The sequence below is a fragment of the Balaenoptera physalus genome (genome assembly GCF_965194825.1).
Source record: "Balaenoptera physalus genome assembly, chromosome: 4".
Lineage (NCBI taxonomy): Eukaryota > Metazoa > Chordata > Mammalia > Artiodactyla > Balaenopteridae > Balaenoptera > Balaenoptera physalus.
In genome coordinates this window covers 114,207,783-114,230,505 of record NC_138891.1, presented here as the reverse complement: position 1 = coordinate 114,230,505, position 22,723 = coordinate 114,207,783, and the positions used below count along the sequence as shown (strand labels likewise).

At 35.6% G+C, this 22,723-nt stretch overlaps 1 protein-coding gene across 1 annotated transcript in view; it reads right to left on the bottom strand.

Annotated features, from left to right (window-relative positions):
• The window catches only part of ROBO1 (roundabout guidance receptor 1), a 913,964-nt gene that overhangs the window by 35,962 nt on the left and 855,279 nt on the right, over positions 1-22,723 (bottom strand). Inside the window, exons 17-23 of the mRNA XM_082460666.1 lie at positions 22,059-22,230; positions 18,744-18,941; positions 14,491-14,517; positions 13,037-13,079; positions 6,449-6,603; positions 3,576-3,911; positions 1,254-1,361 (exon numbers count right to left, since the gene is read on the bottom strand). Of these exons, the coding sequence (XP_082316792.1) occupies positions 1,254-1,361; positions 3,576-3,911; positions 6,449-6,603; positions 13,037-13,079; positions 14,491-14,517; positions 18,744-18,941; positions 22,059-22,230 (1,039 nt within the window). The remainder of the gene's footprint in view (positions 1-1,253; positions 1,362-3,575; positions 3,912-6,448; positions 6,604-13,036; positions 13,080-14,490; positions 14,518-18,743; positions 18,942-22,058; positions 22,231-22,723) is intronic.

The window sequence follows — 22,723 nt, the reverse complement described above, 5'->3', positions numbered from 1 at the left end:
AAAATCAAACCATATATAGTAGAACAAGAGTAGATCTAGAAAGGAATAGGAGCTATTTCTAAGATCCTTAATTCAAATAGAAACAATTTCAATCAGTGATAAAACACAGCCTAGAAAATGCAAAATCAGCATGCCTTAGTCAAGGGAAGATGATAAAATGCAAATATCATATCCATTACAGAAGAGAGTTAGAGACATTTGGCTAAAAGCACCTACCAGCAACTTTAATCCAGTTGCTAGGAAGTAATATTTCTACCCTCTCCTGGAGAAACAAACTAGAGTCAAGATCAATTGGTTTTGTTCTCACTGTGGTATGACTTGTTGTGGTGCCACATGTTAGTTCTAATAATGAACCGTCTTTAATTAGAAAAACAGGACTTAAGTACCAGCAAGCTCACATCTGCAACCTCTATCAGGAAAACAGCTGGCAAACAGCTGCAACAGCATGAAGACCACAGGGAAGAGGCTTCAATGTGGCTTCTGAGGCACTTAAAGACTGAAGTTGGGAAGTTGCTTTACGAGGTTTTAGAGCAAGAACTGAGTGAGGGATAGTAGAGAGATTATAAACTGAGGCAGGTTCCAACTGTACCTAAATCTCAAGATATTATCGCTTAGGTTTTTAATTCTGCTCAAGTGTACTCAAATTTTATATGCTTTAATAGCCTTCCTTCAAATGGTAACATATTTAGCAGATTAACTATATGTGCAACATTTTTAAGTTATATTTTTGCTGAGATGGAAAAAAGTTTCAACTGCCTTTAAAGATTAAGTCATGCTTCTGGCTTTAATAAAGGTTTTTAACAAGGAGGAAAATAGGAGCCTCAATCTTTGTTACCAAATAGAACATAAAAAATGGTAGCACAGGGAGATCAGCTCGGTGTTTTGTGACCACCTAGAGGGGTGGGATAGGGAGAGTGGGAGGAAGACGCAAGAGGGAGGAGAAGACGCAAGAGGGAGGAGATACGGGGATATATGTATATGTATAGCTGATTCACTTTGTTACACAGCAGAAACTAACACACCATTGTAAAGCAATTATACTCCAATAAAGATGTTAAAAAAAAAAATGGTTTAGTGAGTGAACAGTCCCTCAAATTGCAGAGAGAAGACCCATCCCTGGAAGATTCAAATCATATAAAGTGATTAGACATGTCATATACACATATCAGATCATTAGCACTCAAGTTGTAATCTTGAAATGTACCATCCTTTTAAAGGAGAGATTGGCTTTCTCCTTGGTTTCCCTTACTTACCAGATGTACTACTGCCCCGGTCTGAACTATTGTAGGATCCTCCTGTATTCTGGTCATATGATTGATTGTACGGGATAGTTGGAGGAATTGTGTCATTTGCTCGATAATCTAGACATTTCAGATGGGAAAAAAATTAAACATTTATTTTGGTGCCTCAATCATTTACCAACGATTAAGCTTTCAAACTATCATGTTGATCACCTGCTAAAATGTACGTAAGTGTTCAGAATGAAAGGTCAAGAAAAAATAAAGATCTTTAAAACATGTCTCCTTTAAGATTTATAAAATACAAACTCATTGCCTCATCTTCTACACATGAACCAGAATGAATCCTACCAGGGACTATTTCTTCTTTTAAAATACTTATAAATTAGCTAAGGCAGAAATCAGATTTGCTTGACTTCTTATCTTTAAAAATATAGTAACAAAATAATTTTAATAACAAGAAATTGGGAAAATGTCATGTGTGTGAATCATTTTAAAAAATAAAATAATAAAATAAAACATAAAACTGAAACTTGCCAGGAAGATTATATCTAATAAAAAATATATCCATGTTAAGAAAATGAAGTATCTCAGTCTCCCACAAATGCTTCTGCTTACTTAGGCAGAGGTGAAAATCCAAATGATAAACTCACCACTGGAATGTACTGAGTAATAATCTGTCAGGCTAGTTGCAGTCCAGTGTCTTTATTATAGTTTGACGTACCAAGTCTGTTTATAAGCAGTATAAACAATAAATCAGAGCTCTGAAATATTTGTACAGAGGACTGTCAGACCTTTCTAAAGTCCACAATAAAGCCATATACTATACAGGAATAATATGACAATAGTTTGAATTCCCACTGTAAACTTTACAATTACAGAAACTCTCCTATTCATCTTGGTCAGCCTTTGTCATGAACTCATATATTATGCTAAGTGAAATAAGTCACACAGAGAAAGACAAACATTGTATGATATCACTTACATGTGGAATCTAAAAAATACAATAAGCTAGTGAATATAACAGAAAAGAAGGAGACTCACAGATATAGAGAAAAAACTAGTGGTTACCAGTGGGTAGAGGGAAGGGGAAGGGGCAATATAAGGGTAGGGGACTAACAGTTACAAACTATTATTTATAAAATAAGCTACAAGGACATATTGTACAACACAAGGAAAATAGCCAGTATTTTATAATAACTATAAATGGAGTGTAACCCTTAAGAATTGTGAATGACTATACTGTACACCTGTAATTTATATAATAGTGTACATCAACTATACTTTGAGAAAAAAATGGTTAAAAAATAAATGTTTATTGAATTGGGTTATTATACCAATCAAATGTTTCCTTAAACTGGGGAAAAAAAGCAAGATAACTGTATTATTAAATTAAAACATATAACACTAACTTAAATGAAATGTTTGTCTTAAGTTATCTTTTTTGCAGTCTCCAACTATAATAAGTTGTTCCCAGCTCAAACCTAAAAAAAAAGAAATCTGTGTTTCCAATTATCTGTAATTAAATGTATCCTTTACCTGGACACTCATACACAATTGCCCTGACCTATTCAAATCGGAGCAATCCTTTTATTTCCAGAGGTCTAACTTTACAAATCATGTTTTTAAAGCAGTAGTCTGAGGGACTACAAAGAAATCAAATACCTATCTCTTCCAACTCACCCATACTGTAACAGAGAAACATTTCCTTCAGGCCATAAAATATTATTCTGCTGCAACAAGCTAACACTAAGAATTTATTTTAAGTTCTATCATGACAGACTTCAAATCAGGCTACCCAAAGAAATTTAGGTTCTGCAATCATACATTGCAGCAGTCTCAGTAACCACATGAGGTAGGAGAAATATAACAGATTGAACCACTTCTCCAGTTCAAATTTAATTTAATTATTTTTCTTCAGTTTGATAAAAAAAGCCATTCGTTTATATGACCATGTAGAAGCAATTATCTTCCATTCTCGAGTGGAAAGAATGGGAGAGTCTATTTATTTAAAATGTGAGGTATTGTGATGGTTGTACATCTGCCTCATGAATAAAAGATTGCCTGTCCTGAGCAATCCCTCACCTACGATTAAATTTAAATTAATCTCAAGCCATTTGAAAATACTTATATATTATTATAAAATCAATATTCCAAGATTCTTGTTGTGCTAATTAACTTTTTGACACTGGAAATTTTGAAACCAAAGAAATAAGAAAACCTTAGTGACCAAAGAAAGATTTCACATGCTAGTTCCAGACAAGCTTCGGCATGTAGTGCTGAAGGGTTAAGGACGCCAATACAGAAAAGGATGGGAATAAAGGCAAGGCTCTTCACCTTTGTTCAGTTTGTTTTGCTCCATGATGTTATACTGAATTGGTGCCACTTCTTGTTTCTGCTGTCCGGATGGTTTCCAGTGCTTCTCGCTGGAGTCCCCACTGCCATTGTTCATGTTGTTGCTGAGGTTTGACTGGATGAGCTGGGTGGTGGCATAAGGGGTGGGCTGCCCTGATGGATTGACAAAACGCCCATCCTTCAGATTTGGGCTATTGAAGGTTTTCATCTCATTGATTTTGTTACTAAGGTCCACATCACCATAAACAGTTGACTCAGGGAGCATCAGATTTGTTTGTTTGTTATCCAGTTGGTTGTTATAATTTGCTATACAATCAGCTATGTGCAATGGAGAGGAAAAGGAAAAAGTCATTCTGCATGGTTATTCGTTTTAAATTTCCTTGTAAGTAGCTTTGTGAGTCACAGTAAAATTGTTCTATAAAGTAAAAATGGGCTTAAATATAATGAATAAAAAGGACCAAATATTCTTATGTCCTTTCTAAAGAACATAGTCAAATGTTCTTTCTAAAGAAAAATTGAGTGAATAAGAGAGGACACGTAATTTATATGGAGCCTAAATAATTCTGAACTTCTGCTAGTGTTACACAGTTTATAAATAATGCACCCAATTTAAATAATTTTCCTTTAACAACCCCATTAATGGGAATTGCACTAAAATAATATATACATGAATATCTTTATGTGCCAACTTAAAATTTTCTAGTCTGGAGTTACTGAACTATTTGAAGTTACTAGTTAAGCTTATAGGTTAAGAATCCAGACCAAAAAAAAAAAAAAAAGAACCCTCTGCCCTCGGATCAAGGAACTTGAGATTTCAATATTTTATAAAATAACTCTACTCAAAAAATATGAGGAACAGAGGTAAATAGTGCTCAGGAGAATTTTATTAGTTTTTTCCCTTGGTCATGCAGGATAATCATTATCAGGAAAAGATGTTATATAATCATTTTTCATGGTTTCATAATGACACCTCAAGAAGTATAAAATGACAATAAAGATGGCAAAATGAATCATAGCAGCCAGGGCAATTTATCAAGTAACACCTGAAATAATACCTAATATGTCTAATATTTCAATTTCACTCTAATTTTCCCTTTCTTTAAATATTTGAGAGTGAAATAACTAATATATATATAGGAAATATTCAAAGCCTGTAGCTGAAAATATTCAAACAGCAGGAAGAACTAAAATCATCATTTAAAATTAAAACATTTTTAAAATAAAAAATTAGTCAAGTTATAATAGTAAAAATACAACTATTTTAATTCATAGTGGCTGCAACATTAACAGGTCACCTTGAGGATTAGTTTTCAACTGGATATCTTAAAAAATTATAAATTAACACGGTCACTACTAAAGATGTAAAAATGAATATAGTTTTAAGAAAAATCTGCAAATTCTCTATCCTACTGAATTCAACTACCCTGCATTTCAACAACAAATGATCAGGGATGAGGGGTATTTGATCAATCTGGCTTTTAGTAATTCTTATTTCTAATTTCTAGGTATTAAGTTTTATATAATAGTGGTTAAACAATATTTTTAATGGCAATATGGTTTTGGCAATCTTGTTTTTCTTTGCCACTCTTTCCATATGAGTAACATCCAATAGAACTCTCTCAGATGATGGACATGCTCTATTCTGCATTGTCTAATATGATAGCCACTAGCCACATGTGTCTACTGAGCACTTGAAATGTGGCTAGTGCAAATGAGGAACTGGATTTTAAATGGTACTTTATTAAATTTAAATTTAAATAGCCACCTGAAGCCAGAGGCTACCATATTAGACAACACAGCTCTACATATTAATTTAAATGGATATTGTGATTTTTTTCTTTTATTGGGCTCAGCATAATCTTTCTTTTACTTATAATTATGTGAGCACTTCTTCGCCTAGACAACTAGAATATGGACCTCTAGAGAACATGGACTTGGTCACATGGATATATCATTTCCATATCCATATCCAATGGAGACTATGATTTGTTCTTTATGGTGCATCACACTTTTTACTTAAATGCCATATTCTATTTCCCTTTTCCTTAACTCCATGGGTTATTTTACTTCTATAGTCATATATTTTGATCCTTTATGATTCTTTTTATATTTCCTATATTGTGAATGAATGTTAAAAGGTTTTTTGTAAGAATTATTTGTAATTTTCTGTTTTTTCCTTTGCATATGCTACATCCAAATTTTACTGTCATGTTTTAGCATGAGATTTTAACAAGCAATTTACCACACATATTTCTGAACCAAAAAGACACAACACAAAATTAGTATTAGTATACACACCTGCAAAAGATATATATTTCTTGTATCTTAGGATTTACTAGTATACTATAAAAATCTAATTTTGACATTCAGTTAGCTTTCATTTAAAATTATTTATTACCACCATATAATTATTATTATTATTGTTGCTGCTATTAAAAATTTGGTTCACTCAAACTATAGATCTATGGATCTTTTGATCTGCTTTATTCTTAAAATCTTTAAAATAAATACTATAAATAACTACAATTAAAATTATAATTACATACATTCTTATGAAGAGGAATACTTTTGTATAATTTCATTTTTCCTTATTTGCTATCTATTCTAGAATTTATATTCTCCATTCTCCCTTTGCATACTGAGAAACTTTTTTTGGGTGGAGGGTGAGGTGTGGAGATACAGGGATGGAGAAAATATTCGAATCAGGCTAGTTTGCTAAACAACGGTTACTATTTCATGAAAATGTGGATTAAATTTCCTTTTCAGTTTAAGGAGAAGAAAACGAAAGTTATCTCCTCATGGCTTGTTCCTAACAATGCCAAGCTTGCCTATCAGGCTGTCTCTGTGCCTCTAACCTGGGCGACTATACGTGGTCAGGTTACTGTCGCTGTTTCCATTGCCTGCTGTGCAGCAGTTGATGGAGCAGTCATTGTGATTGTTCCCAGTATTAGGCCACGTGTCTGCCAGCCATGGCTGCGTGGCAGGTTCACTGATGTTGAGAAGTCCTGGCCTAAAGAAAAAAATATGTATAAAAGCAAGTTTTATATAAGTAGCAAATGATATTTCCTATTCAGAATTCCAGAAAATTCTTCATCTCACTATTCTCACAAATAATTTGGTCCACTATGCTGAAAGATATAATAATTCCTTTTATTTTACAGACAAGGCAACTATAACGTAATGTTCTGAGGCACGCCTCAGTTCATATAGCCATCCTGTTGTAAACGGTGAGACCAATTTTGTACCATTTGTAATGCTCTACTCCACCTTCAGTCACAGTGGCTAAAAATCAAACATGGGATCTAAAAAACGTGGATACTTATATTTTGTAGTGTTTTAGTAGCGTAAAGAATATTCTCGTTAAGACAGTTTGCATTTCTTAATTTTTGACCCATTAAAAAATAATGATCCCTCTCACAACTTCATTAAAAAATGGAACAAGCTTCTTTACTGAGATAAAGGATCCTTCACAGTAAGCACATTTGCATATTTTTCTTCAGAACCATGTTTCAGAGATAGTGAGTTTGGGGCTCTGTGACATTTTGCAGAGAGCCTCATCAGTGTTTCAGTGCACAGTTCTGTAAGCTTGTCAACATTTTCTGATGGTGACAATGTAAGATGCCATAAATCCTATATAAACAAAGGAAAGCTACCGAATTAAATCTGGTAAAACGATGTCCACTGCAAGACATATCAGCGTTCATGGTTTTTTTTTGCACGACAGATGTTAATCCTCTTTCACTGTGCATTGGGAATGCAAAGTACATCAGCAGTTATTAATGGCAGCCCCGGACCACCAGTGCCAGAGACACAGACTGAAGTCCAGGAATGGAAATCCTGAGGTCCTTTTCCAATACTGACTCCATTTGATAATCCAGCAAAAGAGGTGATGATGCATGATGTACTGTCAGATCCACAATAAACAGACTGGCACTACAGAGTCTGAAAAGATTTTCTTCATGGTTTCATTTTCTCTGCTAAAGTGCAATAACCACGCTTTCATTTACCTGGGAAGCAAGAGCCTGACATTTCACTCACCATGGTTCCTATGCTGGCATACAGAGAGTCAACCGAGGAAACTTTCTATGCAAATGATGGTTATTTGAGGAATAATTCACTTCAAATGAAAAATATGGATTTATAAGTTATAGATCTGTATACATATATATATGTATATATGTGTGTATACATATATCTGTCATAAAAGTGAATGTTTACCCTTTGTTTACAATGAGTGAGGCGTTGTTCTGACCTTTATATGCATTAACTCACTTAATCCTTCTAATAATCTACAGAGTAGTTACTATTATTACTCAGATTTTAAAGATTAGGAAACTGAGATACCTGAGAAAGGTTAAGAAACTTGTGCATGGGTACACAAAGTGAGTGAGTGGCAGAGCTGCGATTCAAATCCAAGTAGCCTGTCTGTAGAATCACACCCTAAGCCAGAATACTATAAACACATATACTGGAGAGTGCTGGAATTTCCTAAAACCCTCAAACATTCTTAATAAAAGGAAGAGTGGAGTAATGTCTAAAGTCTTAACATTCAGAGTAACGCTGTTAAAACTGAATAAATTAACTATTAAAATTGTTGATAAAAATATGCTTTGAAGACCAATGTTGCTGACCTGTTAAAATTTAAAACATTTAAATGCAAGCTGTATCACAGATATCTGGAGCTTTTGAAATCAATGTTGGTTATAGAAATTCTGCATTTAGTAGTCTTTAGCTTTCCTTATTTTCTCTTGAACTTAAAGTGTGTTATCACTTTTTAAGTTATTAAAAATAAATCTCCGTATTTGACACTGTAGAAATATTATAGGATGTTTGAAGTACGGGTCAAGCCTATCTATCTTACGTGTTTCAAAAGGAATAGACAATATTTTTATGCTACGATTCCCTCAGAAAAACACTTTTAAAAGTGAACGTTTTGATATCATCAGAGGCTGAAAGAACTTTTCATATGTATGGGAGCTTTCCAACAGGAAGTAGGATTAACAATTCACATCCTAGCTTTCAGTTCAGACTTGTGTTTGGAATGCTAATTATTTAGGGAAGAAGGTTGGGTCATGATTACCGGCCCATAATGAATCTTAAAATGCCATGGGTATATTTCAGAGGACTCTGAGGAAGTCAAGGTCATATGTAGCTACTCTGATAAGGGTGTTAGGTCTTTAAAAACTAACAATCTCTCAAGCTATCTTTATGCATTTAAGATGATCTAGTGTGTATGAGACAGATTTAGCTGCCCGAAAAATAAGAAATGAAGCAAAAGCAAAACACACTGCTGGTTACAGGGATTAATATATGTCAGAAATAGTATATAATATTACCATATTTTATATACATAAAAATGCAACCATATTATACATATATATCCATATAATATGTTAGTTGTTATATTTTCATGCTAATATATGTGAGTTTTGCCTATTTTTTCCTTGTCTTCAAAAAGATATTATCAGGGAAAGGAAGAGACTAGGGCTCTCAAAAACCATATTTAACTTCCAGTTTATATTAAGGGGATAGTTTTGTGTCACAAAGGAAAAGAGGACAAATGCAATTACCTTCAATTCCTCTGCTCCTGTTACTCCAGATATTCCAATCACTCACTCCAAAAACAAACAAACAACAAACAAACCTATTTGAACTCCTAAACCACAAAATAAAATACTACTACTAAAGGGTCCAGGGGCTGGGGAAAGTAGTGAAGGGGCCTAGCAGCAAGGGTTGCCTATAGTCTGTCTCCTCTTTCTTTTGATAGCTTGAAAGAATTTTGAAGCCCAGGAAGAAGCAAGGGATAGAGCTGAGAGTGGTCAGTCCTTCAAAGAGAAGCAAGGTCTGAACTCTTTCTTTCTCACCTCCCACTGCCAGGAAATGTGCTATTGGCATTCTCGACCTGGTTAGCCTGACTTTCCTATGCTTTTCTTCAGGCTTTCTCTGCTGTTTCCTGATTTCTGCTGTGGTTTGGATTTTAACTAGTTTATTTTTGTTTGGAAGAGCAGATCGAGATGTGTGAGGTGAGGAGAACAAGTGAATAGAAACAGCCACTTAATATCCATGATCTGCCACTGGATTACATTGCAAATCCTTTGCCCTTTTTAAGTTGAGAAGAGGTCTCTTTGCTTACCGCAATCCTCATTTTCCCTTTTATGTGAAGAGCAGAATTCACAGTTTTGAGAACGAGGAGAGCTCTCAGGCTCTCCTTCTCTCTCAACCTTCTCCTTTATCAGAGGAAAATGTCCAGGGCCCAAAATTTTCTCTCATCAAGGACTGAACTCAAGTCTTCTGACATTTGTTTACTCAATAACTCATCCCTTCCTTCTTTAGATACTTTTTAGTGATATCTTTCAAAGATCAATAATTCATATATTGAATTTATGGATATAATCCAATAAATTACATTTATTGCATTACAAAAATTCATGCATTTAATTATTGATTAATAAATCACGTAGCCTCTAACTCCAGGATCTCACATTCTATTGTGGGAAACAATCATTTAAGCCAGGAGTTAGAAAACTATTTCTATAAAGGATTAGAGGGCAACCATTTTAGGCTTCATGGGACATATATTTTCTGTTTCAACTACTTAACTCTGCCATTGTAGTGGGAAAGCAGTCATAGACAATATGTAAACAAATGAGTCTGGCTGGATTTTAATAAATCTTTATTTACAAAAACAGGTGTCAGACCAAATTCAGACCAAGAGCCATAATTTGCTGACCCCTGATATAAACAAAAGATAATTGCATTACCTCTTATTAGGTGCTTAACTGTGGTATTTATACAGCACAAAGAGTTCACGGAGGACACAGCAGGTGAACCTCAGCCAACTAACAAGGGGAGGGGGGACATATTCCAGGCTGATGTAATAAGTGCATAGAAGAGAATGCAATATTGGTGACTGGCAGGTGGGTTGACACAGTGGATTGTAGGGGGTGGCACACAGAGATATGAGGAGGCCTACAAGGCCCTAGAGGTTGTGGGTTTCACATGCTCTGCCCAATTTGGACTTGCTATTTTAAATATGGTGTGTTCTACTGAAAACTGGGATCTTCAGAAGCTCAGAGACATGACCCATATGCATTTCAAAATTTCATTCTGGCTCCAATGGGCAAAGGGAATTAACAGGAAATAGTTCTAATGAAGGTAGATGAAGGTAGGACTGCTGGGAGCATTTTTAACAGATTAGACAAGGGACAAAAAGAGCTTGAAGTGAAACAATACAGCGATAGTGAAGGGAGAAAAAGGTAGGATCAACAAAATGCAGTAATAGATGCAGGAAAGAGGATGACTTGACATTTTGACTTAGGTGTCATTATCCAGATGAGTTGGGTGGTACAGTGAGGGCTCACAGAGTCTGAGATGCCTGAGGGAATCCAATGTTTAAGGGATGGCATCAGAGAAGTGAGTACAAGAGTCTGACTCACTGTTCATTCTCTTACCACACTGGATCATGGAACACACACACACACACACACACACACTCACAAATGGCTAGAAAATGAGACCTCTTCCTAATGCATTCCTGATGCTCTTACCCTGTTCTAGTTTTTCCAAAGCACTCACCAACTGCTTCTACTACAGAGTTGACTTTTTAAAAAATGTTTATTATTAATCTTCTATCTCCCCTACTAAATGTAACGTTCAGAAGGACAGGAAATTTTATTGACTTTGCTCACCGACGCATCCCAGGCAAATAGAACACTGCCTGTCACATTGTAGGTATTCAATAAATAGGTTTGATGAATAAATAAATTTAAAATTGTGTATCTAACTGTCATTTTGAGCACTAACCCTAAGATCTTTATTTAACTGTTGCCTCTATAACATTCCAGCATTTTTTGTCATTTTATTTGGTAAAAAGATCATTTCCATTTGGTATTTAAAATAAATCCATTTCACTGTTATACTATTTTTACATTCAGAAGGTTAATTCTGTATGATGATTTAGCGAGCTTTCCAAATGGAACTTTGTAATTTTTCAGTCCTGATGAAGAAACTAGCATTTGGTACTGAGAGATCCCTGCCATCATTTCCTCCTTGATAATTTGGTCTACCTAGGTTGAAAATTCCTTTACAGCAGAAACTAGACATATTTTATATGTGTGTGCATGTGTGTGTGTGAGAGAGAAAGCACATCTGTGCACGTGCTCATGCACAGAGGCTGGTGCAGAACCCACAGAAGATGCTCAATAAGCATTTTCATAAGATCTGATTAATGAGAAAGCTGAAGTCTACCGTCATGAATATACACATGTAGAGAGGTGGTTATATCATCAGGTTCCAGATTTATCCACGAGAGAATGTTCTTATGCCAGAGACTGTTTCATGAATGTCTGGGGTATGATTTAGACAGAATTGCCCCGGATGCAAAAACATGCCCTGGTTTAATTCTTGAATCAAGTGGATTTATTCCTTATGAAGACCTCCCTAGCTTTGGGGTCTTTCAGTGGCTGGCTTTGTTTCACAGGTATGAAAACAGGAAGCTAGCAGCAGTACCCAGGAAAAAAAAGAGTAGTGCTAATTGTCAAATTTGTACAGCATTTGCTAAAGGTGGTCAACATTTTTTTACCACTCTTTCCTATTTTTATGTTTTCCAGTTGCAACCACATTATCGAACTATACAAAGCAGGACACTCAATAAGTTAACTGAATTTGAATTAGAAAATGGTTTTGGTCGAGAGGTTTTTTTTCTTACACCTTAAGTAACTAGAGGTTACTGTTTTTGAAAAGAAAAAATTATCATAGAAAATCCTGAAGCTTGACTCATGTAACTTATACCTTCTTTCAGCCCCTTTCAGCCGCCTGTCACATCAATTTGTGATTTCTCTGTGAATATATTAAAGTTCACTGAATAATAATTACCAAAAAATCATAAATGTAGGATTGAGGTTCATTATAATGAGAGGAAAAAAAAAAAACCTCCGTGTTAACAAGCTACTTAGATTCTCCTTTTATTTCAACATATTTCCTGGCAAATGGAGACTGAACTATGTTGAATTCATAACAAGAACAAACAAACAGACATAAACTACAACAACTTATGAGCCAATGCTGTGTTCAGCAGGTTTCCAAATGAACACTTTTTCTTTGATAGTATCTGTTAACTAGCTATATTTCTTAATCTTCATAAATGCCATTGCTTAATTACTTTAACTCCTTTTAATCATCTGCTAAATCAGCAAGTCTGTCTTTCCCGGTGAAAGTGCTCCCTCTGGTGTTCACTGACTAAGATGCAACGGCTCCAATCAAGTGCATTTGTATGTAAACAAGCTTGGCTCCACAGCACAACAGAATGGAGTATTTCCGAAATATTTAAACAAATTTCACCTTTAAGTTAAACCTTTTCAGCAAAGAAAGTGATGTCATCGATGAAGACAAGAAGAAATACCTGGAATTCCCCTTAGAATCTACAAAACAAGCAGGATAGTTACCTCCCTCCACTGCTCACAGCTTCGCCTCCTCTCTGATAAGTTACTGGAATGTTACCAAAAAAAAGGAACAATTAATAGACATGTTTGTGTTTATATATCAAAAGCTATGACATTCATGAGCATATTTCTAGAATGGCATGTTTTCTTCCTTTCTACTTAGAAGCATTGCAAAAATTCATCACAGGAAATAGCAGATTTCCAATTGAACTAGTATTTTTTTAAGATGGTACAGAATTAGATATGTTATTTTTATTTTCTTTACGTGCCAACAAGGTTGAAAACTAAGCAGAAGCAAACTTCAGTTCACTCTTATTAACTATAACTATTACACGTTTGTACATTCACATTCTCATAGATTCTAATTTTGAATTTATTATTAGATCATGTAACTTCATGATTTTATGTAAGTGGAATCTTAAATTTGGGAAGAAAAAAACCTACCAGACCATTTCCCCAGAAATATGAGTACCAGTAAGACAAAGGTAAACGTTAAAATAAACCCTCTTTCTCTCCACACACAAAGATGTATGCCAAGTTGTGACTCTTAATGAACACGACCTAGTTTTTATTGTGGCTTGTGAAAACCCTTCTCAGCATATTTTCATCAGACATGTATACATAGTGAAAATATACTTTAATGCTCTTGAAAGCATTCTTGGCTTAATAAATTATGGGTATAAAATTTAGCCATAGCAGAAAAAGATTTGCACATAGTCAGGCAAGGGGTTAAGGATATTAGCTTTTCTGTAAATACAGACCCATTTTCTAAGAAGAAATATGTTTCTAAAAGCTGCCAAATTCTGCTTAGAAGAACTCCAAACTGGGAGTCTGTTAAGGAGAGATAACTGCTTCCAGTGATTATAATAACTGGATTAAAACCGAGGAGGCAAGGCTACAGGTACATCTTTTACTAAAGGTGAATCGAAAGAAGAGGACCCACTTTGAAAGAAACTGAATGCAACGGAATCTTAGTACTCGGACTTAAGGAAAATGACAAGTTTTATCTTTCACATGTGCTGGATATTTTGGTTACCTTTAAGAACGTTGATTGTATGGATAGAGAATTGCAAGGGAGAGAAATTTTTGTTCGAAAACCTGAAAGCTTAAGTTAAGGGAAAAAAATGCACTGCCAAGTCTGAAATAATCAATGTGATCATTAGCATGTTAAATCATGCTGCGGGTAGACACAGTGTGTCTATCTAATGAAACACATGCAAACAAGGCTAAGATGCAATGCGGAGTCACGAATAAGTAACGGCATTGAAGGAATGACAAGCAACACCAACCATTTCTACTTCAAGTGCATGCCTGGCATGAGTAAATGAAGTACTGTCTTCCATTGTAAGTCCTTTCCCCCCAGCTTACTGCAGAAAATGAAATAAAAACAGAAACACAATAGTACAACACATGCCAAACTAACAAAGAAAAGGAGGGGGGTAAGCGCAAATATATACCTGTTGGTGTGAAGGTAAAAGACGGGACTGAAAAATCAAAACAAAATATAAACCAGTTATTAAGCTGAAGAGAGAAAGGGAACATATCACATTAGTATAAATCAAGCAGACAGCTGAACATAAAACAAATGTAAATAACTAAGCCAGTAGTTCTGACACTCTGATATATGAATAAAACCAAATCTGAGGTTAAAAAAGAAGCTTGTCTCTGAGGTACCATTTTGAAGGGTCTGACGTTCTAGGACGGGAGGGGGTGGGGATTGTGCTGGGTTAGCCTGCAAATGACCCCTGCATTTAGTAATAGAGATTTAGCTCATGGTTTTAGTACAAACAGGAGTCCTCTACTATTAATCATTTCCAAACATTGGATAATGTGTTCTTAAACAAGTATTATCAGGGTCTTGCCTAAACCTTATCTAGAAATCTTAAAGTAAATGCTTATTAAAGTGGGCTAACTAATAGGTGCATTTAAGTATTCATCATCGAAAGAGAGACAGAGGGAAGGAGACAGAGAGAAAGATAGAAAGACAAAAAGAGAAAGAAAGAAAGAGAGAGAGGGAGGGAGGGAGGAGGGGGGAAGAAAAAGAAAGAAAGAAAGAGAGAGAGAAAGAAAGAAAGAAAGAAAGAGGGGGGGGAAGAAAGAGAGAGAAAGAAAGAAAGAAAGAAAGAGGAAAAAAGGAAGAAAGAGACAGAAGGAGGGAGGGAGGAAGGAAGGAAGAGAAGGGAAAAGGGAAGGAGGAAAGGAGGGAAAGAAAGAAGGAAAGAAGGAAGGAAGAAAGGAAGGCAGCAAGCAAAGAAAGAACTGGAACAAAAAACCCCATAAAACTGAATTGTTTCACTGCCAAGAAATGCCTGATACTTATCATATAAACAGTGTAATGCTACATTTTTATCATGATAGAAATTTGTGAACGGACAGGAAAAATGGGGAGTTTTAAACTTTAACTTCTCTATTATAGTTTACATTTAGAAGCTTTCTAGAAGTAGGCTGAGCATTTTTTTTAAATACCACACCAAAAGCTAAACAATAAAACAATAATGCCCCTCTGAAAACCTTCACTCTGCAGTTATAAATCTTAATGCAATCAATAATGCCTGAAATTGAACTGCAGACCTCAAAAGTAGCAGCCTTGCCTCCGCCACTTTTCCTATCTTCTCTCATTCCTGGGTGTTGGATAACACCAGAGCTATTTCCATGTCATTTCACAGAGGGAGGAGGCTGATTTTTTTTTTCCAAGCTCTTCACGTTAATTTAAAGTAAACACTGCTCTGGTAAAGAAAGCAAGGAAATCTATGTTACTCCCTTGTAGACTAAAATTTACTTTTAAGAAATCCTTAATACACACAAACTAGAATATCGATTACTTATCACGGATCAAAAAGCTGCCAAAAATGTATTTTCCACTTCACATTTGAACGTCTCCAAGAAATTTACTTGAAGATTAGAGCACTGGGGTTGCAAATTCAAATGCCTGTAGCATCCTTTACGACTGTCACTTCTTACCAAACCATTTTATTTCTGAGCATACTAGGAAGAACAAAAACAAAACCCTCAATGCCGGGGATCCAGTTGATACACTGGGCTTCCTTTGCTGCTCAGCAGTCTCTGTCTTAGGAATTCTATTGTGTTTTCTCTCAGTCAGGTCTTTTCAGAGAGTCAATGTAATTTAGCTGCAATCAAAAATTCAGAGCCATAGTAACTAGTCCTCATAAAAAATAATAGAGATACATTTGAAAGTAAAGCTACTCAAGCAAGAATGTTCAGTGCCTGAACATTAATTTGCAATCAAAAGGACACAGGCAAAAAATGAAAGGTCCCCGTCAGTATTCCTAGCCAACTGCTAACCTCAGTTTAAGGAATTGAAGAAGAGATGAAGAGAGTTCTGTCTAAATGAAATTTTTACAGCTTGTACACCAAAGGACAGCTTAATTCTCAAAGCCTCCAGTAATAAAATAAACTCCCACTACGTGGATGTATGTGAACAAGGGGTACAAGCAGAGGGCACACCTCCAGATAAATGTAGGCGGGAAATGTTAAAAATGCTCACTATTACCCGAAGTCACACTCTGGTTTGATGGTTTATAGGTCAACAGGCTCTTTTACATTGATTTCTTTAAAATATTTCACTTCCTTTTTTCTTAGAATTACCAGCATTGTTTCGGGCATAGACAATGTAAGATTTCAGGATGCACTTTTAAAAACTGCATACGACCAGAATTATGAAAAAGTGCCAACACGGCAAAGTGAGGAAAGCAGAATCAAATGCTCACCAATTACATTTGTAATTATGTTCTATGATTTCTGCTTAAACACAAGCTAGTTAAAAGGACAATGGTATTAGTTTAATAGGTTTTGCAGAAAGGGCACATAGCATTTGCCAGCATGCTTAAAGTACATTAGTAAAAGAAAAGAAACATTTCAGAAGGGAAGAGGGTTTCATGTCACATATTTAGATTTCAAGACAAGAGAGAGCATTCAATTGTTACAACTACACAGCTATCATACTTTACGGCAATAAAAAATACAGGATTCCTGGGGAATTCAGGAGACTCTACGTCTGGATGTTAATTAGTCACTTTTCCTCATTCAAATGGGATTTCAAACACACAACTCCCAACAGCCTGCCCCTGCCCAGCTTCACAACACACAGACACCCACAAACCCCTTCTCTGCCTTGTTTTTCAAAGGTTTTATATGGTAACACGTGTGCCTGACGCTGATCTACTTTGTATACGTAACAAACACCTAGTCTCTTTGCAGTAACCTCCCAGCCCTCATTTTCCATTTCACAGGCAGGGATACTGACATTTTGCTTTATCTCTGCACAGGACACATATCTGAAAAAAAACGTATTTAAGGATGGTAACACTAAGGTGAACATATGTACATGAAGAGATTGCTGTGGAGCCATGGCCAGGAGGCACATTCATGGATTTCCACAGTGTGGGTGATGAATTTGTGTTGACTCTTGCCAAGACCCCTTGGGACCAAGGGCACAAATATTTTAGACTGTTGTCCCAGACTGTTTTACAAGCGTAGAGGGATATTCAATAGAACTTTTCATTGAGAAAAGGTCTAGCTAGCACTAACAAATTCTGACTTTGCCATATCGTTGATCAGAGAAATGACTTGGCCAAGCCACGTAGGAAATGTTCACTTAGGAAATATGTAGACAATTTTTTTTAAAGGGTGGTGATGGTGCAGGGTGGTATGTGTTTACTGGTCAGCCTCTTTAAATTTGCTTTGCAGCAAAAGTGTTATCTTAGACTTAAGTATGGACCCTGTAACTAGGGTGAATATATAATTTGCCATCTAAAAACTAGGACAATTTTGAGAACCAAAGGAGCACTGTCAATAATTTAGCTGGACTAAAGACACAAATTGGGACGGTGGCCTGAAAACTGGGACTTACAATCACCCTGCCTTAGAGCCCAGATCTGATGCCCAGAGCTGATGAAGCTATTTGAGGAGGGAAAGGCAAAAGGATTATCTATCTGATAGTGTCAACAGCCTCATTAAAAAATATAAAATACCAACCACCAATCTACAGACTTTGAGAATATGTGGTAAAAGTGTCTGTGAAATTCTTAGCATATTTGGCTCGTCCATAAAATTGTCAACAATTGCAGCCAAATAAACCTTCTCTTCTAAACTGTAAACACATTTTTAACAAATCATCATCACCCATTAACAGTATATACATATTCAGCTCTGCAACTTTAAATTTAACAATAAAAAAGTACTAAGCCTCCTCTCTCTGAAAACTGAAGCCCATTTATTAAGAAACTATTTTATAAATAATCAGAACTAATCGGAAATATCATTATTTATAAATAATCTCTTTAGCTTTACAAAGGGCAACAACACCCCCTTTAAAGTTGTGTGACAGTCCAAAGCTTGTATTTATAATTCCTGTGACAAGGAGATTAAAAAGTTTCCTCCAGAATATAAAGTAATAAAGTAATTCCCTAAGAGAACAAGGGAATGGTATCACAACGAAGTGTAGACCTACCCTGGTGAAATATATTTTAAAGGAACTGGGCCTGAAACTGATAAGCCTATCTGTAGTACTGATACTCAAGAGGAGGTTATACCTAGATATTGCAATAAAATAGAAGCGCTTTTGAAAATCTTTATGTACTAAAATAATTTAATATAGGATATGCATAATCATGAATAACTTGGAGCCACAGATTAAAATGAAGAGTTATGTAAACATAGTAAAATATGGAAAACTTAGGAAAGCTAATACCTTTTCTGATACCCGCATAAGTACTAGTCAGCCCATTTCTCTTCTTCCGGTGTCGATAGAGCCAGACGCTAAAAACCATAAGGATGATCCAACAGGCTGCTCCGATTCCTGCGATGAACGCTGGCTGCTTCACCACGTCTGAGATCTGCTGAGCAAGGCTGACTTGGTCCTCAGGTGACACGGGGTTTCCATGCGAATCTGAAAAGCCGTCTTTGGGTTAATTTGGGTGTGAAACTCAATGAGACAATGAAAAAAAATTGTGTGTGTGTATCTCCCCTCCTCCCACCCTTGAACAGTCTAAGACGCTTAACTCCCTCAGACACACATCGTTTGAAACTATGTTTAGAAGGATCTGTAAAAATTCAGAATCATTAATAAAAAACCAATGAAAAATTAAAATCATGTTACCATTGAAAGAACTATGAAAAATCTTTCTTTTAAAATAATAACCACGGCCAGCAATAGCTGTAAGAACGTTCATTAAATATGGGCAAGAATTATCAAGTGTTATGAACAGTCAAAAAGTCTCCTGTTTTGTCAGCTATTTTGATTCAAGAATTAAAAATTGATAGAATTTATGGCTATTCTCGGAGCAACTAAGCCCATGCGCCATAACTACTGAGCCTGCGTGCCACAACTACTGAAGCCCGTGCATTTGACTCTGAAAATGTTCTGCTAACACCACCTGCTTTAAAGTAGAAACATTTGTTTCAGTCCAAAACTCTTTTTTTCCAAGAAAAATAATTGGTATAACTCATTAGTTATGAATAACATTTCTCAAACAGAAAAAAATGCTTACTGATTATTTTTTCTTATTAAATGACATTGCATCCTGTTAAGACACTGGCAGGTAAAATAAGCAGCATTCAATGGCTAAGGAAACAGTCTTAGGAAAATAGCACCCCTTTCTACGTAAAAAGGCTAAATTGCTACTCATGTTGTGCATGCGTGTGTTTTTTATTTGCTTTTTTCTTGAACAGAATTCCAGATTTCATTCTATGGAGGGTCAAGTCTGAAAAACTTATTTTCACAAGCAGTTGCCGTCACCTGCCTTCAACTGTTTGTTGACTGAAAGTTTTATTTCATGTTCCAGACTCTTTTATCTATGGTTATCCTACGAGCACTTCATCCTCTGAAAGTTCATCAAGCCGACTCCTCTTTTTATTTCTACTACACCCTTTGTATCTGCTAGGTTTATAGATTTCATGGCTATTTGTGCAAGGTTAAGTTGGGTAGCTTCAGATTTTATGGAGACAGCCAAGAGAGGTTCCATGCAGGCGACCAGATGGGCTTAACAGAATAAAGTGTGGTGTGACTAATGAATTAAAATGGCCTCTCTGTACCTCAGTCTTTGTCTCACTGCAGCTGAGGCTATATTAAGATATGGAAAATTGGAACACATTTATAATTTCAAGAAAACCAATTTGACCCTTAAATCCCATGATTTAAATCTTAAATAAATAAAATTACACATGGTCCTTTTTCTAATTCATATTTGAAAACCCAGTACTGAAAGGCATATATTATACCAGATAAGTAAATGACATGACAATGTATAGGGTCATCACCATGTAACTTTTAATTTCAGTTTTAATAAGTTAATACTGACTTTTCACAAAACTAGGCAACTATTTGAGTAAAAAGATCTATGTTCAGACTATTTCCCCCCATACCTTAGATACCGTTGTAACAGTTGCATCAAGCAATTTTTAAACATAGTTTTCGGTACTGCTTAAAAATTTTGGAATAAATGAACCAGAAATAAACCATGAAGCTATTTTTGCTTAAAAGTTGTGTATTATAATCTCTGTTGAAAAAAAAAGTGCTAGTTGTAAAAGATAATCCAAAAATCAAATTCTGGCCAATGGCTGTGGCAGAAGCAGCAAGCTCTCCACTAAAGACTTGAATGGTACTCTCATAGCATAGAGTTGTTGGGAGGTAGCTCCCTAGCCAGTTACTTGATTTTGCAGTGTTGCCATTCATCTGTTTGGAATCACAAGACCAAGTTCTGTGCAGCAGTGATGTGCACCATTTCCAGACATGTGCCATTTAAACCCTCCTCCACACTATGTGTTTCTTTTCTTCCTTTCTTCTGGCCCAGGGTCAACCTTGGAAGCCCCATGTTAAAGAAGCGACGCCTCATCAGCCTGTGACCCTCCATAGCTACAACCATTGGACTTCAGGTAGACTTTATTATATTACGCTCCAGAAGCTCTGCAAGTGTTATCTGTTACAGCGGGTAGCAGTCTTAACACTGGAACATCAATAGCCGTTTCCAAATTGAATGCAAAGTTCATTATGTACAGCAACAAAGTTTATTCACAGTGGAATGCTTCTTAATTTTGTTCTGAAATAATTTCTAAGTTGTCATCAATATTATCAACATGCAACAGTACTATATATACTTATTTGTGATGTATAAAGATTCATGTATCTGATTCATTTTCATAATTTAGCAACTGGCATGAAATATTACTAATGCTTCAGTTCTGATGTGGAAGGAACGAAGTTGACTATATACTTTTAGTATCTTACTTAATTTAAATGTCACCTCTTAATATCTGACCCTTTTCTCTCCCTTTTCCATTTATAATTTTGTTGCTGTTTTTTGTTGTTTGTTTCAGATTTTACTGGTAACCAATATATTTGAATTTTATGTTCATGTCACATTGTCTATCATGAAGTGTGGTAACTAAGGCTTCTGTCAGGTTTTTGTGTTTCTTTTTTATTCATCTAACCACTTTTGAAGCACACATTGCATTTTTAACTTTCTAAGTAATCAGCATATGTCATATTCCAATGCTCTTTTACATCTCAATCTATCTGTTGTTGTCAAAAGCAATACAATTTTAAATAGACACATAAATGGTGAATATAAATTGCATATTGCTGTAAACTTCCAATACCTAGTTTAAGTTTTGCAAGGAAGTTGTTTTTTTTTTAAACCCAAACCACTGAAGGTTCCATGCAGGTGCAGACTGCATCTTTCCTGTTCCCTGAGGTATCCTTGTTGCTCAATTAATAGTATTTATTGAAAAGATGAAAAAAATTCAATAGGACAGGATGAGGATGACACAATACTGACAGCCTTTTGCTTAAAATATCATTGAAAAATGTGTGCTTGGATAAGTTTAAATTCAGTTGTGATATTATAGATAGATAAAATAAAGCTAACACCATCATTTTCATAATTCTATTGCCACATTCCATAGCCTGTTCAACTTGCAATGGTTGGCTCCACTATATACCAAAAAGAAAAGCAGGACAATGGGTACACTGATATGTCTTTTGAACCAGATCTGCCCTGGCGCTCACCTAACTGGATGAACTGCGGCTCACTCTTCACCCCGGCTCCGGCCCCAGTGCTGGCCGCCACCTCTACGCTATACCGGATCCCAGGAACCAGCGAGGGAATAACCACAGAAAAGGTGGAACCATCTACTGTCTTGTTTATATGGTATCGAGTTTCATTGCCCAGACACCAAACCTATAAGAAGAACACAACAAATTATGTAAGTTAATGCAAAGGTCAGCACTGTGGTTTTAGACCTAGTACTGTGGTTTTAGACTTAGAGTTCAGACCTATCATGAACCTAATGTAGGAAGTTTCAAAAGTCATTCTTCCCTGGATCTAGTTCTGAGAAGACTCTTCTAGTCAAACCTCGTGTTAGTAGTACCTTAAAGACCTCCTTGAACTTTCTTATATATGCTTTTAAAGGATTATATCAGGTGATTGTACAAAAGTTTCTACAAAGGATCATATCAGATGATTCTACAAATGATTCTACCAAGACCCTGGTTCTTATTAACCTTATCATCAGGATTTTTTGTTTTTTTAACACCTACAAATTATATGCCAGGAAAAAATAAAAGGAACTTGCAAAAAGCTGTATACATCTAGATAAAGAACAATAACTTACCTATTATCATTCAGTATTTGCCTTCCTACTATGGACTTGCATAATACTAGCTGACCAAAT